This window comes from Pelophylax lessonae (assembly GCF_965119305.1).
Source record: "Pelophylax lessonae genome assembly, chromosome: 2".
Taxonomy (NCBI): domain Eukaryota; kingdom Metazoa; phylum Chordata; class Amphibia; order Anura; family Ranidae; genus Pelophylax; species Pelophylax lessonae.
The window spans coordinates 401,533,382-401,550,400 of record NC_138769.1 but is presented as its reverse complement, the minus strand read 5'-3'; the positions used below and the strand labels follow the sequence as shown (position 1 = coordinate 401,550,400).

Here is a 17,019-nt window from a genome sequence, read left to right as displayed (position 1 = left end):
GCAGCTGGGGTATTTGGTTGGGGGTTTAGTGTGCTTAGAATATGCATGCACAGTGTGATAGATAAAATACATTAACTGCTGGTGCATGGAACTGTGATGGTGACTAGAGGTGGTCTCTATAGTAGGGTGCATAGGTAGGTAAGAGACATAGTCCATAAATGTTACTACTAAAAATGAAATGTCCATGAGTCCATGTACTAAAATAGATAAATGGTGACAGCTATCTCCAGAGATAGCCAACTCTGTGGAATAAGCAAAATATGCACAGTGTGATGGCTGGGCAAGAGTCATGGGACATGTAGTGTGAGCTACCTAACTAAAAGTTTGGGGAAGTGGGAAGTTGAGATTGTTGACCTGAAGCCGGTGGAGGTGATCATCTTACTATGTTCACTAGTGTTAGGCACAAATCTAAAAAAAAAATGTTGTGGGGTTGTATAACTCATCAAAACTCAAGCTCAAGCTTAAAAACACTGACTGTTTAATATTACTTTAACAAGAAAGCATTGTCCCTACGTTTACATTCAAAATGATAATGTTTGCCAAGAAAGTACCTTTAAATGTACCATTTAAATCAGCCCCCTGACCTAAATTGTCTGTTCCTCTACTGTGTGCCTGAAAAGCCTTTTGATCCCAACCATATAGTGTAACTGCAGTCCTCACATTGGTAACTTCAGAGATACACTTATTGCTTTCCAACAATGAAAACGTCATTTGTTTGTAGGGTGGTGGAAGGTAGGGCATAGCTCTTAAAGTACAACTAAGGGCTCCTATATGACAATCTAAACAAGTCCAGTTACTCTAGGATGCATAGGACTCATAGGGTAAACGAAAAAATATCCTTAACCTTCTCTGGGTGAGACAAATCTTCTTTCATTTTTATCCCACATTCATCCCTTCCCAGACACTGCAGTTCCCACTCAGAGGGTTGCAGCAACATGAAAAATATAGAATGCCAATTGTATCATAACAGTTATCAGACAGGATCCACATATAAGAGAGAGTCTACCTGGTAGTAAAATATATGTTTTGGTTGTATCAGCCATTTTTGAAAAACACTTGTACATTTGGCCTTGTAAAGTTAATACACACCAAATAGAATATGTATTATTATTATTTATTTTTTTTTTTTACATAATACAGCATGGCTGTTAACAATTTAAAGAAAAACTCCAGGAATTATCTATTTTTTTTTTCAAATTTATCTATTATCTATTATCAAATTTATCTATTATCTATTTTTTTTTTCAAACTTACGTTAAGGCAGCATTGGGGTAGGGAGGAGGGGCAGATGATTTCATAATCCCCGCCTTGTCCAACCAGAGATGCTTGCTAAATAGTGTAGGTAAGGGAGTGAGTAACTGGAAGAGGGCAGTGCTGACTCTATGTAGCAAAGACTACTATGTTCATTTTCTGCATCCCCAGTCTCTCTCTGAGTGTGAGGCATGATAATTACATGTAACCAAGCTAGCCCAATATACGTTTAAAAAATAGATAATTCCTGGAGTTCAGTTTAAAGCATTGTTTAAAATTAAGGAATAAAATGTTGATACTATATTCCTGTTGTCACACAATTTGTTATTTGCTATACTGCCTTAAGTACTGTATATAAACTCAGAACAGCATTGCACAATTATATTCTGGGAGTGAAGTGGTTGAACTGTATATTAAAAATCTAGAAAAAGACACTGGATTGGTCAGGATGTGCTTCTTGTAAACAGGCTATTATTTAACTCTAATAATACACTGGGACTCGCTTTATATTATACTATATTTAGGTACTGCTTACACTGGTGGTCAACACTAATTTATGATCATCCACTAAGGACAGTTTTTTCACCATTAAATAATTACTATGTTTATTTTGATTTAGTTTATCACAATTTATGTTTTTGTTAGAGCACAGCTCTATTTCCCATCATATTATTTAAAACAATGTCATATATTGTTATAGCATGTCAAGTACCCATTTAACCAGGAAAAAAGATTTTCTAAAATATTTGTAGTGCTTCTAACTAATAAAACTTTACCTTATACATTTTCAAACTTAAAAATGACAACAACGCTTCATTGCAAAAGGCTATCCTTTGTACCATTGGATTACACAAAATGAAAAAAAAAAAAAAGAACTGCACTGGCCGCACTAGTTGAGAAATTATAGAACAATTAATCATATTGTAAAAATCATACATGAAGGTTGTAATTTTTATTATTTAATTTCAGACCTTCACTTTGATATATGATTACATTTATCTTTTGAAAGAAAGATTAGGTAGAGAAAAATGATAGATAGATAGATAGATAGATAGATAGATAGATAGATAGATAGATAGATAGATAGATAGATAGATAGATAGATAGATAGATAGATAGATAGATAGATAGATAGATAGATAGATAGATAGATAGATAGATAGATAGATAGATAGATAGATAGATAGATAATCAAGTATAGAAGTTTATATGTAAACCCAAATAATAGCCAAGCCAGAAAAAAAATGGACTTACAGAAATAATTCAGTTGTAAACATATTTTATTGCTAATTGCCAATTTAAGTTTATGCTGGATATAGACACCTGTCACCTTATAACCTTATAAAACTGTGAAGGAGAGAAAGTCAAGTCATATCTCGATTCAGTTTCCTAAATTATAGAATGGTCTACTGCACTGATCGTTTTTATAATTATACATTTCAGCAATGTGTATGAGATATAGCTGACATTATTTTAGAGTTATAACTATACACAGGATCCAGAAAATCTGAACTTCATTTCACCTTGCAATGTCTGTATCTGCAAATACTTTGAGTTCTAGACAGAATATAGTGATATATTCTGAAACTGTTTTCACTAGTTTGATTTATAACCCTTTTAAGCTCTGTACATATATAGCTAATACAGAAAAATCGCTTCCCAATGCGATAAATTACAATGAACAACCAAATATTCTGTGATAAAATGCTGGCAATAATATAACAAAAAATTGAAACTGGCTGATGATTATTTCACTGCAAGCATGCTATCTTAGTCTAACCATGCAGCACTGTGTCTGATAAAAAAAAATAACCTAAGAGGGAATCTGTAAACTTTATATACACTATAAATCAATTATCTAATATAACAGCCTTCCTTTATTCCTCAATTCTCTGTGTTAGATTTGCCAAATAGGTTCCTTTGACTAGTAAATATGAAACAATGAAAAAAGTATTTATTAATACTTGTATATATAGAATTTAGGATCTCTCATAAGGTATGCTGTATGTAGTAATTTCAAGTTTTATATGCTTACTGGCCACATGCTTGACTGTGCACTGAATCTGGATTAACACTGGAAACTAATGTCACACCACAAGCTAACCAGAGATATCAGAGAGCAATGAACTGTGAATTCATAATTCAACCACCAAAAGATCTTTCTTGTGATATACATTTCCACAGACATGCAGGACTGGGTACCTAGGAATGCATGATTATGTCTAAGCAAAAAGGCAATATAGGCCACATTACTGTATTCCACATGAGCTAATCAGGGTATCACGCTGTCCTGTGCCATTATATTGATTATCCCTTAACTGGCTTTCTTATCCTTACCACATGTATGTGTTCTGATGTTGTGAGCACTTGGCTACATATAATAGAACTGAGACTGTGCTGCTCAACAATTAATTAAGTTTCTGGGCTGTCTATGATGCTGTGAGCTTGGCTTTGCTTCCTCTTCTTTCTTCTCACTGTGTTCTATGATGCTTTGCAAGGTTGTTGTTGAAACGTTTGTCCTTTGTAGATGGCTGCACTTGATCTGCATAGATCTGACACTCCAAATAGCAATTACAGATTTTGACATGGTTCCCTATGGCATAAAACTTCATTAGGAATGAGTTCCTGGACTGTACTTTGTTTTTTCTCTGAAAAAAAGGGCTTGGGGCCACGCCCAAATTCTCTATCGACCCTTTGGGGCTGATATGGATTTTAAGGGGGACTTCCATGCAAAAATCCAGAAAAAGATGTGTGGGGCCCTACTAAAATCTACATCCGACCCTTATCCGAGCATGCAGGCCAGCAGTCCAGGAAATGTAGGATGAGCATGCACCCCCCCCCCCTCCTAAACCATATCAAGCCACATGCCCCCAATATGGGAAGATACTTTGCCAGGGATTTTATATATAATTTGGGGAAAATCCATACCTTATTTTTTTATTTTCTTATTTTTTTTGCATAGAGTTCCCCTTAAAATTCATACCAGACCTAAAGAGCCTAGCATGACTTATGGGGGAACCTAATTAAATTTTTTTTGTGTATATTTATGTAATGCAGGTGGCATTTGTCACTATTAGATATTGTTTACACTGTATTATATTCCAAAATGGTGCAAATGCTGATGGGCATCTGGCTCAATTTGCACTTAGCCTTCTATATTACTTTGGGAGGGTGAAGGCTAAATTCACAAAGCTTTCACACCTGGATAAGAATTTTTATTTTAGCAATGTGTGCAATGTTCATATCTCATTGGGCGCTCTGTGAATTAATCCTAATGTCTTCAATCAGGAGTTCAAATTAATTCTCTTGTAAACCACAACATGTTAGAATAATATTGGCTATCAGTATTAATCATTTAAATGTCATATGAACATCTGCAAAGCAAGGCAAAGCAAATAAAGTAAACTTTAAATTGAAAAATAATACGTACAGTATTTATATGGCCTCTATTCATCATTTAGAATATATGGGTCAAGAATTAGGAAAACCGTGCTTCCAAATCAAACAAAAGCAGCCAGCATCAATGTGTAGTAGTGTAAATATAAAATGTAAAATGCAGTGCTTCGAAACATTATAAATCCATAAAAAACATGTAAAAAACAGTCTCTTGTGATAATCTTCCACCCTTATGTGTGAGATAGGCGACCAACAGTGATCCTGAAAGCCCTACACCGTCACCACACAGAGCACACTGCCTCTTACAAGAGGGATGGGATCACTGTTTGCACAGTGATCAATAGCGCTTCTCATCAAACTAAGCAGAAAGAGTACGGTGCTTGCGGTGTACAAGGTAAACTTCACACAGCCAGCAGACAGATTAATTCAGAATGTCCAGCAGGGGGAAGTATTTCACCAAAAGACAACAATAGAGAGACTCATGGTGCAATATGTAATAAAATGCTGTTTATTCGCAAGGTAAAAACACTCACCAGACATAGATTAATTAAAGCGATGTACTGAGATCCTTATAGGAAAAAGATGCCTGTGTTAGCATCCAATGTGGCAGACCTTCCTGATGTGACGCCAGACACCAAGCCAACTCCTCCCTACCGGTTTCATAATACAATACGTCGTCAGGGGCACGTCCAGACACCAAGCCAACTCCTCCCTACTGGTTTCATAATACAATACGTTGTCAAGGGGCACGCCCAGACACCAAGTCAACTCCTCCCTACTGGTTTCGTAATACAATACGTCCTCAGGGGGCACGCCCAGACACCAAGCCAAATCCTTTCTACCGGTTTCGTAATGCCCCCTGACTACGTATTGTATTACAAAACTGGTAGAGAGGAGCTGGCTTAGGTGTCTGGCATCACATCAGGAAGGTCTGCCGCATTGGATACTAACACAGGCATCTTTTTCCTATAAGGATCTCAGTACATTGCTTTTATTAATCTATGTCTGGTGAGTGTTTTTACCTTGCAAATAAACAGCATTTTATTACATACTGCACCATGAGTCTCTCTATTGTTGCCTTTTGGTGAAATACTTCCCCCTGTTGGACATTCCGAATTCATCTGTCTGCTGGCTGTGTGGAGTTTACCTTGTACACAGCAAGCACCGTACTCTTTCTGCTTAGTTTGATGAGAAGCGCTATTGATCATTGTGCAAACAGTGATCCCATCCCTCTGGTAAGAATATATAGGAGCACATTTATAAAACCAGGGTGAATCTAGGCACAATCACCAAATACAAAGCATTCTTCTGGCAGGTACAGAGTGTGAGAATTTGTAAATTAAGATTTTAGGATCTCTACATGGAATTCAAGTATTTACCTTTAAGGCTCGTACACACTTGACGAAAATCGGACGAAATATCCTCAGATTTTTCTCTCTCACGCTCAGCGGTCATAACCATTTTTAGTTGACAGTGCATAATGTTCACGACATTTCTCGTCCAATTTTTTTTTTTTTTTTTGGGACATTTGTACCTAGACTTCCGGGTCGTCAGCAACTTCAGATCATGCGCGGTCTTTTGTATCCGATTTTTCATGGATGTACTGCATACACATTAAACGAAAATTGGTCGTGCTGGTGACGGACGATAAAAATTTTGGTGTTTGTCCCTCCATTTTTTTTCATTGAAAATGCCGGCATCGGCTGCTGAAATTTGTGTACACACTAGCCGAAAATCGTACGATTTTACCTCGGACAGGAATTTTCGGCAGATTTTCTACTAGCGTGTACCCCACTTTAGAGAGGAGTGAGCAATCATTACTAGTAAATGTATCCAAGGCTGCATTATAAACACCTAACTATTGAATCTTGGATTTCCTACTTGAGATAGGGAAGGTACAAATGTTGGCAAATGGATAAAAGATCTAGAAAATGCATTAGTAAATAAAACTAGCCTCCAAGGACAAGCAAAAATAATTTGTTTCCTCTTAATTCAAATTAAAATCAAATTACTTACCTGCCAAAATATACTATCTATCGTGTTTCCAAGAAATCCATCCCGACCTTCCGTGCATACAAGTTTAGGACCAAGAATTGTCATAAATTCATCAAAATCCACTTGACCATCACCTAAAAGAAATAATACATACTACACTGTAATCTGAACTTACTGACATTCCAAAAACAATATTAGCAATTACGTTTTTCAGACGGAGGAACATAGAAAGCTGTGCCTCCAAAACAACAGATACTTAAGTAATACCAAGGCAAATACTGAATAGAAGTATGTACACTTCCATTTCTTGGTTGCCTATGAACCTATGCTTTCCTCATTAAGGGCAAAGCAACAGGTTAATGTATACCTCCAGAGATGCATATATGTACCTTCTCCCCTGTTGCTCTGCTCAATATCTTTACTGAAATGAAAGACATTTGAGATGTAGCTTACACGGGGCTGTGGAATGCAGTGAGATTGTTCTGATTGGCCTAGTATTGTTGCATGTACAGTGTAGCAATGCTATTCCATGCACAATAAGAATTTCCTTCCATTCCTGGCAATGAACAGTGCAGGAGGAAAGCAAAGGAAAGATGAGTAAATATTAATGGAGCGAGAGGCCTCGAGTGGCCAGATCAAAGGTTTGTTTTAGTATTTCCTGAGTTACTTTCCTGGAAAAAAGCATGAAGTCAGTGAAGTTAGAGTGAAGTCAAAACACTTGATCGAACTTGATTTCACCTAACCTACAAAATGACTGGAGACTGGAACCCCATGGCCAAAAGGTAACTTACATTTTTGAGATATCTCCTTGCATGTGCAAAATATCTTTCATTGGAACAAGCATATCAATGTTAAAGCTGAACTCCAGAACCCAGCTAACTTTTAATTTAATAGCTTCCTATTCCCATACACATTGAAAAGGCTGTAACACTTTCCTAGTAATGTTCATTTTTTTTGAACATTACTTGTAATGTCATTACTTACAACTGAAAAGTGAAGTCTGGTGGAGTACCTGGAGGAAAATTCAGCGTCGCTGCTCATCACATCTGCTGTGCTTACCAGTACAATTCCCATGAATCCTTGGGAATATAGTGACCCTGTGTGCATATACTGTATGTGGGTATGTCGAGCCCAGAGAAGAAAGCATTGTGTGAAAACATCACCACTTCCTAATGTGAACCACCCCTAAGAGAAATGTGATAGGGAGTTTTGAGTGTCAACTGGTCATGATGAATGGAAGTGACCCTGCACAGGTAAAAGGTTGTACATAATTGGGGGACAAAAATGCTACCAAAGCAAGCCTGTAAAACTAGAAAGAAAGCTACTGTTTGCTTCCTGGTTGGAGTTCAGCTTTAAATAAACAGGGTGAGTTAAGAACATTGCAGAATACAAAATGTCAGTTATCTTTTTATTTTGTGTAGCAATTGCCACAATGATCTAAGAGAAAATAAGAAAGACTATTATTGTATATAAAGCTACACATCAGTCAAGACCAAATCCATCCAAATCTTTGCATAATCAACAACAATAGTGATAATGATATATATGTATATATATATATATATATATATATATATATATATATATATATATACAGTATATACAGAGCTTATACTGTATATACAGTATCTCACTTTTGTTGCCAGTGGTTTACACATTAATGGAATGGCTACGTGTTGAGTTATTTTGAGGGGACAGCAAATTTACACTGTTATACAAGCTGTACACTCACTACTTTACATTTTAGTAAAGTGTAATTTCTTCAGTGTTGTCACATGAAAAGATATAATAAAATATCTACAAAAATGTGAGGGGTGTACTCACTTTTGTGAGATACTGTATATTTCTATCTTTCTATATATATAAGGGTAATCCAAAAGTACCATCTGCCCTGCTAGATAATTGCCAGCATTGTCTCTCAGAGAGTGGTATGCTTCTACACATATGATGGCCCTGTCCTAAGATCCACCCTTTTTTAAATCAAGTCTACCTCCTAATAGAAAAAATTACTGGCCAAAACCTTTTTTTTTTTAAGTTATGATTTCATTTAGAAAATTAGAGTTACAGCAGGTCAAAAAATTACAATATACAATGGTGTAAATGAATGCATACTTGAAAAGAGGAGAAAGATTGAGTAAATAATGGTTAATTCCAGATAGTGGCCAAGACCTTTTTTTTCAACTCTGCCACCTTTTTACTTTACCCTGTCCCCTGACAAATACAAATGCTCTTTTAACATACACCTACAAAATGCAGGTTTTGTCAATCCACCAAGATTTCAGAGATTTCTAAATGGTTCTACAAAATCGACCAGTTTGAGAAGATGGAGGAACTGGTACACATTAGCAATGAAGCCATGCCTTCTTATATTAAGATATGGACTAGATGATACCTATTTAAGGACTGTGAACTATGCAGGCAACACCGATGTCCTTAGCATTTTAATTTAATAATTTACCTGTCTCAGCCATTTCTCACCTAGACCTCACCTAGCAAGATTTCTCTCAAACCTGAAAATAAATTTGCCAGGAACTCCCTCCTGCTATCCTTGTAACCTCCCTAACCCCATAGCCACACCCGTTCTCTCTCTCTCTCTCCTATTTTTCCTGATCCCATTCCATACTCCGCTTTTTCAGCCTTATTTCTCACAGCGTATATGCCACTATCCTTCCACCTTTGCTTAACCCATTTTCCTAACTTCCGATATTAAGGAAAGGGACACACCCTTACCTGGACTGATCCTCTCTCTATAACTTTCCAAATAGTTTAGAGAACTACCCCTCCCACTCTAAAAAGAGGAATACACAAAGAACAACACTATCTCTCCTGCGCTCAAGTGGTATGCAGGAAGGTGAATCTTCTAGGCGGTTTTATGACACAAAAGAAGTGGTCTTGCTGCCCCCCTCAGGACCAAGGGTATCCAAAAGGCACTACAAGAAAACAACAAGAGAAGGGCGCACCAACCTTGTGCATTACCACTTAAAAGTTTATTAAAACTTGAGTGGCGATTTTGGCTCTGAGGAAGAGCGTCCTCCTTTGAAACGCGTAAGCCACATCAGGTTTTGAGGACGCCATCACGCTATCCAGCAGTAGAGAAGTGTCCTGGAAGCGAGCGGTGCCCATTTCCTATATGCTTGTTCATATGCTACGTTTGTGAGTATATTGTACGCTACCCTTCTTTGATTTTAATAAACTTTTAAGTGGTAATGCACAAGCTCGGTGCGCCCTTCTCTTGTTGTTTTCTTCTAGGAATACACAAAGGCCTTAGTAGTATTTGTATTCTTGTTATTTGTTTATTGTTTTTTCGCATGGCGGGAGGCGGAGGAGCTATTCCCACGGGTGAGGCAGGGGACAGCGGTGCCGGGCTGGGTCTAGAAGTCGCGGTCGGCTTAAATATCCCTGGGCGCCTGACGGAGCGGAGTTAGATTGTGGCCATCTTGACGAGCGGTCGCCTATTGTTTTTTCTTATCTATACATGATAATGTCCTCTCTGTTCATATTGCCCATCCCTTATTGTAACCATATATTCATTTAACTGAGGCCTGAACAGCTTGTGCAACCTACTGGATGTTTATATCAGATACATCTGTTCCAGAGTGATACCATGTTAATTGTCATAACGTTATGTTAAATTAAATTTTTCCATAAACTCTTGAGGAAAAAAAAAGAAAAGAAGAAATTGGATGAAATTCAATTTGTGTATGTCTAGCTTTAGAGTATTAAGAGTATATTTGCAATCTCCTCCTCAGAAGGGCAACACTGAGGTCTCCTTCCTGTCATACACAGTATGGTATGCGTTCTATTAAGATTTGTAATGAACACCATCTTCTGGGATCCGTATCCAATTAAAGAAAAATAGTGTGTTTCTAATTAAACAGGCAGGGGAGCATCAGGCAATACAGATTAAATCAAATAGCCGTAATGAGTCATTTATACATTTTACTTTTGTTAGTATTTGAAACATCGAAACGTGACAGCAGAAAAAGACCAAGTAGTCCATCGAATCTGCCCATTTTTTTTTTGTTTGTTTTGTTTTTTTTTGGGGGGGGGGTGGGGGAGTTGTTTTTTCTGGTTTTTTTTGGTAACTTTTTTTCTTTGAGTATAGAGCTATGTTTGTCCCAAGCATGTTTAAAGCCATTTACTGTTGACTGTCTCACTACCTCTGCTAGAAGTTTATTCCAAGCATCAACCACCCTTTCAGTGAAATAATACTTTCTAAAATCTTCTGAAATCTGGTTTGGTCATTTTTGCAGCAGGAATTTATTTGCCAGAAACTTGAGCATACAAATTCCCACCATAAACACATTTTATCACTTGGTAAAAATGTTTTACATCTGAAAAGTTATTTCACTACAACCAAAAAATGAAAACTTTACCAAAATCAAAAATGTAAACTTATTTGTGAATATGCAATAAAATTATCAATTTATAGCATCAACTGTAAAATATTATGAACATTCAGATTCAGCTATCCACTGGGAGATTAATTGTTTATCATATAAGTCCATTCTTGACTGAAGTAAAGTAAGCTTTTATGTACTCCGTGACGCTGAGGGTAGGCACACTTACATATTTTAAATAATGACGTCTGACCACACAACAGAGAAACATTTATAAATTGTGTAACATATGCTAAAAAAAAAGATTAACCACACCTACCCGGTCCCTTTAAGTTATCATTTATGTACAATGGGGCAAAATGTACTACATCTGCCTGCTTTAGCATGCACATTTTCTGGGTATACTAATACAGAAGAATCGATGATTAATGATATTAAAAGTACCAACAACATTGTAAAGTGTTAACAACAGAGTGGATAGGGGAAAGTACAGTAGTTAGGGCATCTTGAAAAACCCTAAAAAGGCAAACACACATACTTTAATGCTAATTAATTACCCAAGTAACACTTACAAAAATTCATTTTCAACTTTTGATTATTATTTAAAAGTTTTCTTGGAAGCAAAAAAAAAAAATGCATACCAGGCCAATGCAAAATAATATTCAGTTTATTTTTAAATGTATTTACTATTTTTAAACAATAACTATAATGAAAAAATCAATTTCAGCACCAGCATCTCGCAGCTGTTAGATCCTAAAGTGGAATTAAACCCAAAAGCAAACATTTATTATATTACAGTTTACCAATTCTTAGTTGGCTACATTAGTTTTCTTTTTTATGCTTTCTTTCTTCTATTTTCATCTGGTGATTTGGCCAGTAATTCTGTTGTTTTCAAAAGAACAAGCTAACTTGCAGATGTATCAGTTATAGGGACCAGACAAGCCATTCAACACTGGCAGGGGTGCTTACAATGATCTTTTTATTATTTATGTAAAACCTTTATATCAAAAAGGAAAAAAATTTAGCTGTAACTGCTTATAAAATGTTAGCTAGAATTTGGCTTCAATTTGTTGAAGTGTATTAAAATCTGTTACTGCATCTAACACTCCCCTCTCCCCAGACTGACAATGCTGCTATCCAAAGGAGTCCCTGTTGCTTCTTCACTCAAAATGGGGGAACTCCAATACTGGAAGTTTGTTACTGGTCGGAAACAGGTGGAAACAAAGAAAAAAAGTATAAAGTGTCGGTTCACACTGATCCGACCCGACTTCGGGTGACTAATGCCGTCGCCCGTGCACCGCGACTTTGGCGCGGCTTGCAATGACTTCACATAATGGAAGTCAATGCAAGTCGCTCCAACTTTGCAAAAAAAAGGTGCAGGAACCTTTTTCTAAGTCGGAGCGACTTGAGTCGCTCCCATGAGAACGGGAACCCTTGCACAGCATGGACCGCTACTTGTCAGGTGACCAAGTCGCCTGACAAGTCGGAACAGTGTGAACCGGCAGAAAAGGAAAATAAATGCACTACATCTTATGATTACAAAGTTTCAATATATTATATTTTTGGTTTTGCATTTAATAATGCTTTACAGTAGACACTGAATAAGTTTAGCATATTTCTGTAAGGATTACATGGATGTAATTCCATATTCTATTTTTGGTATGTTTTTCATCATGTCTCATTTCATATAGTTTTTTAGGCATACATTTTTTAGTAATGTAAAGTTAAAATGGAAATATGGGAAAAATAAACATGACGTTTATGATGCAGTCTGTCATCAGCATTAACGCAGCAGTCTTTGTTTATTTTCCACCTTCCTTTAACAGACAAAACTGTCCAGCAAAAGCATCATTTAGAGGGTGAGGCCAAACTAATTAAAGCTGGCCATGGATGGTAAAAAATCAGTCAGTTCAGTGGGGACCCGCCAAATTTCAATCTATCTATGGCTGTTCCTGCTCCTGCTCGAACTAATGAATGGCTTCTCTAAAACTGGAAAGGTAAAAATGTTTCATTTTATTAGCACATGCAGCCAGTCGACTGCAGCACTAATCAGTGTATTCTGACAGTGGAGGAATCTTTGCTGTCAGAATACCAAAACACAGTGGGGAAAATTCCTCTATCCATCTCACTTTTGTGGATGGGGGAATTCTTAAAAAAAAATAAAAATTATAAGCTAAAAATTATCAGCTATAACTAATCAAAATAAAGCAATCCATCTTTTACCAGCTTAACACTGACAGGGGTGCTTACATTGACCAGCTTTTGATTTGAATAGTTAAAACCTTTATTAAAAAGGGTAAAAATGTTTAATTGCTCTAGAGTTAGGATTTAATTTTTAATTCACTTGGCAAAGTCCATATAAATGTATAAATATGTAAAAGTCCATATGCAGCTGCATATGGACTTTTACATATTACTATTTGCAATCAACAAATTTATTAAATGCCGCTTTTATGTTTTGATACAGCTATCTTTCTATTTAGCGTGGATATTTCCTATTGTTTTTCTGATAAATGTATAAATATACATATAGATACATACAGTGCCTTGCGAAAGTATTCACCCCCCTTGAACTTTGCGCCCTTTTGCCACATTTCAGGCTTCAAACATAAAGATATAAAACTGTAATTTTTTGTGATGAATCAACAACAAGTGGGACACAATCATGAAGTGGAACACAATTTATTGGATATTTAAAACTTTGTTAACAAATAAAAAACTGAAAAATTGGGCGTGCAAATTATTCAGCCCCTTTACTTTCAGTGCAGCAAACTCTCTCCAGAAGTTCAGTGAGGATCTCTGAATGATCCAATGTTGACCTAAATGACTAATGATGATAAATAGAATCCACCTGTGTGTAATCAAGTCTCCGTATAAATGCACCTGCACTGTGATAGTCTCAGAGGTCCGTTTAAAGCGCAGAGAGCATCATGAAGAACAAGGAACACACCAGGCAGGTTCGAGATAGAAACTTTTAAATACATAAAGGGAATCAACTCGGTAAAGGAGGAGAGCATATTTAAAAGAAGAAAAACTACCACAAGAGGACACAGTTTTAAATTAGAGGGGAAAAGGTTTAAAAGTAATATGAGGAAGTATTACTTTACTGAGAGAGTAGTGGATGCATGGAATAACCTTCCTGCAGAAGTGGTAGCTGCAAATACAGTGAAGGAGTTTAAGCATGCATGGGATAGGCATAAGGCTATCCTTCATATAAGATAGGGCCAGGGACTATTCATAGGATTCAGATATATTGGGCAGACTAGATGGGCCAAATGGTTCTTATCTGCCGACACATTCTATGTTTCTATGTTTCTATGTTGAGATACTGTTGTGGAGACGTTTAAAGCCGGATTTGGATACAAAAAGATTTCTCAAGCTTTAAACATCCCAAGGAGCACTGTGCAAGCGATAATATTGAAATGGAAGGAGTATCAGACCACTTCAAATCTACGAAGACCTGGCTGTCCTTCTAAACTTTCAGCTCATACAAGGAGAAGACTGATCAGAGATGCAGCCAAGAGGCCCATGATCACTCTGGATGAAGAGTAGAGATATGCAGCTGAGTAGGGAGACTCGGTCCATAGGACAACAATCAGTCGTATACTGCACAAATCTGGCCTTTATGGAAGAGTGGCAAGAAGAAAGCCATTTCTTAAAGATATCCATAAAAAGTGTAATTTAACGTTTGCCACAAGCCACCTGGGAGACACACCAAACATGTGGAGGAAGGTGCTCTGGTCAGATGAAACCAAAATCGAACTTTTTGGCAAAAATGCAAAACGTTATGTTTGGCGTAAAAGCAACACAGCTCATCACCCTGAACACACCATCCCCACTGTCAAACATGGTGGTGGCAGCATCATGGTTTGGGCCTGCTTTTCTTCAGCAGGGACAGGGAAGATGGTTAAAATTGATGGGAAGATGTATGGAGCCAAATACAGGACTATTCTGGAAGAAAACCTGATGGAGTCTGCAAAAGAGACGGAGATTTGTCTTCCAACAAGACAATGATCCAAAACATAAAGCAAAATCTACAATGGAATGGTTCACAAATAAACATATCCAGGTGTTAGAATGGCCAAGTCAAAGTCCAGACCTGAATCCAACCGAGAATCTGTGGAAAGAACTGAAAACTGCTGTTTTTCAGGGAGGAATGGGCAAAAATTTCAGTCTCTCGATGTGCAAAACTGATAGAGACATACCCCAAGTGACTCACAGCTGTAATCGCAGCAAAAGGTGGCGCTACAAAGTATTAACTTAAGGGGGCTGAATAATTTTGCACGCCCAATTTTTCAGTTTTTTATTTGTTAACAAAGTTTGAAATTTCCAATAAATTTCGTTTCACTTCATGATTGTGTCCCACTTGTTGTTGATTCTTCACACAAAATTACAGTTTTATATCTTTATGTTTGAAGCCTGAAATGTGGCAAAGGGTTGCAAAGTTCAAGGGGGCCGAATACTTTTGCAAGGCACTGTATACAGTCGATTCATATATACTACCCTCTGCACAGGTTGACAATGCTGCTGTCCATGGGTGGCTTTGCTGCTACTCCACAGATAACATGAAGGAATAAGCAAAGCTATCCTAAGACAAGAAGTATGTTACTAGCTGCATCACCAGGTAAAAAAAAAAAGAGGAAAAAAAAGACTAAAAAAAAAAAAACTGATGCAGCAACCACATCTATGGATTAGTAAACTGCAAAATATTTAATTTTTGTCCTTGGGTTTCGATATATTTAATTACCTGGAGACAGTGGCGGCTGTTCATATGGGGCGCAGGGGCACCACCCCCATCCATGCGTCTGGCCCCCTAATCTACATGTGGGGCGCCGGACGCATAGAGTTCAATGGGGCTTTTTTTTTTAACCACGTGATTAGAGCCAGAGGCTCTCACAGGCTAAAAAAAAGGGTGGGCTCGGGGTGCAGAGCAGTGCACCCGAGCCCACCCAGTTGTGCGACAATAGTGAATGAAAATTCGCTATTGTCACACGGATCCTCCTACTGGCGAATAAGGAAGTGGGTTTTGAGACCCGTTTCCCGATTGGCCGAAAGGAATGGCATGGAGGAGAAGGGAGGAGACGCAGAAAATGGGGAATAAACCGAAGCCTCTAGGCAGGTTGAGTGAGCGGGGGGGTCCTGCCTGTCCTCTCCTCTCCTGTCTCCTGTCTTGCTGTGGTCTGGGGGGATGGTGTGTGGCCTGGTGTGCACGGGGGGGGTATGGTGCGGTCGTTCTGCTGCCCCCCCCCGGGCCCATGGAGCACCAGCCGCCAATGCCCGGAGAGCAACAGTCCTTCCTGATGCAGGCTAGCAATGCTAAACTGCCTTTTCACAATTATCAGTAGCTTTGCCAGGCTGCTCTCTGTGCACCTTCAGCTCCTATCACCTTTTATTCTGCTTACTACTGTCAGAGTTAGTTGTTCTACAATAGGACGCAAACCAAATTACAAAGTCCAATAACCACAAAATCCAAATAAAAAATGTCTTTTATTTGGCTAATCTACATTACTGAAACAAAAAATTTAAATTATGCTCTAAAAAAGGTACAAAAGATGCAAGTACAGAACTCTTGATCTAGAGACTTGGTGAACTGTATACATTAATTGCAACACAATTGCCAATAAAATACAGTTATTGTGCCAAATGTTGTTTTCAAGCACAAGCTACTAAATCATACTGTCAACTCTTAATTCAACAACATAAAGTTACCTTTCTAGGAACTATTCATAGGGAGCGATTTGTTGCTTATTTTTCTGAAAAATGATGTCAAATATGGCAACTCTTGCCTCCTGCTGAAGTCTTGGGTGGATTTTTTCTTTTTTTCTTTTTGCAAAGCAGAAAACTCTGTTTTGTTATACAATTCCTCATTACATGCAGCATGCAATAATCTCTACAAGTAAATTGAAAATAGCCTCTGCTGTGCTCCAAGCTGCTTCCCAAGGTTAAAAAAAAAAAAAAAAACACAACAAAATAGTACATTTAAATTGAACTTCTTAAAAAAGGCCTTATTTTTAAATCAAATCTGTAATTTTGTTCA

The 17,019-nt window shown here is 37.5% G+C and overlaps 1 protein-coding gene across 2 annotated transcripts in view; it reads right to left on the bottom strand.

The window, feature by feature from the left end:
* Nucleotides 1-17,019, bottom strand: part of CALN1 (calneuron 1) — a 428,896-nt gene that overhangs the window by 159,267 nt on the left and 252,610 nt on the right. For both annotated transcript variants that reach the window (XM_082247000.1, XM_082246999.1), the window contains exon 4: nucleotides 6,664-6,776. In XM_082247000.1, the coding sequence (XP_082103126.1) occupies nucleotides 6,664-6,776 (113 nt within the window). The remainder of the gene's footprint in view (nucleotides 1-6,663; nucleotides 6,777-17,019) is intronic.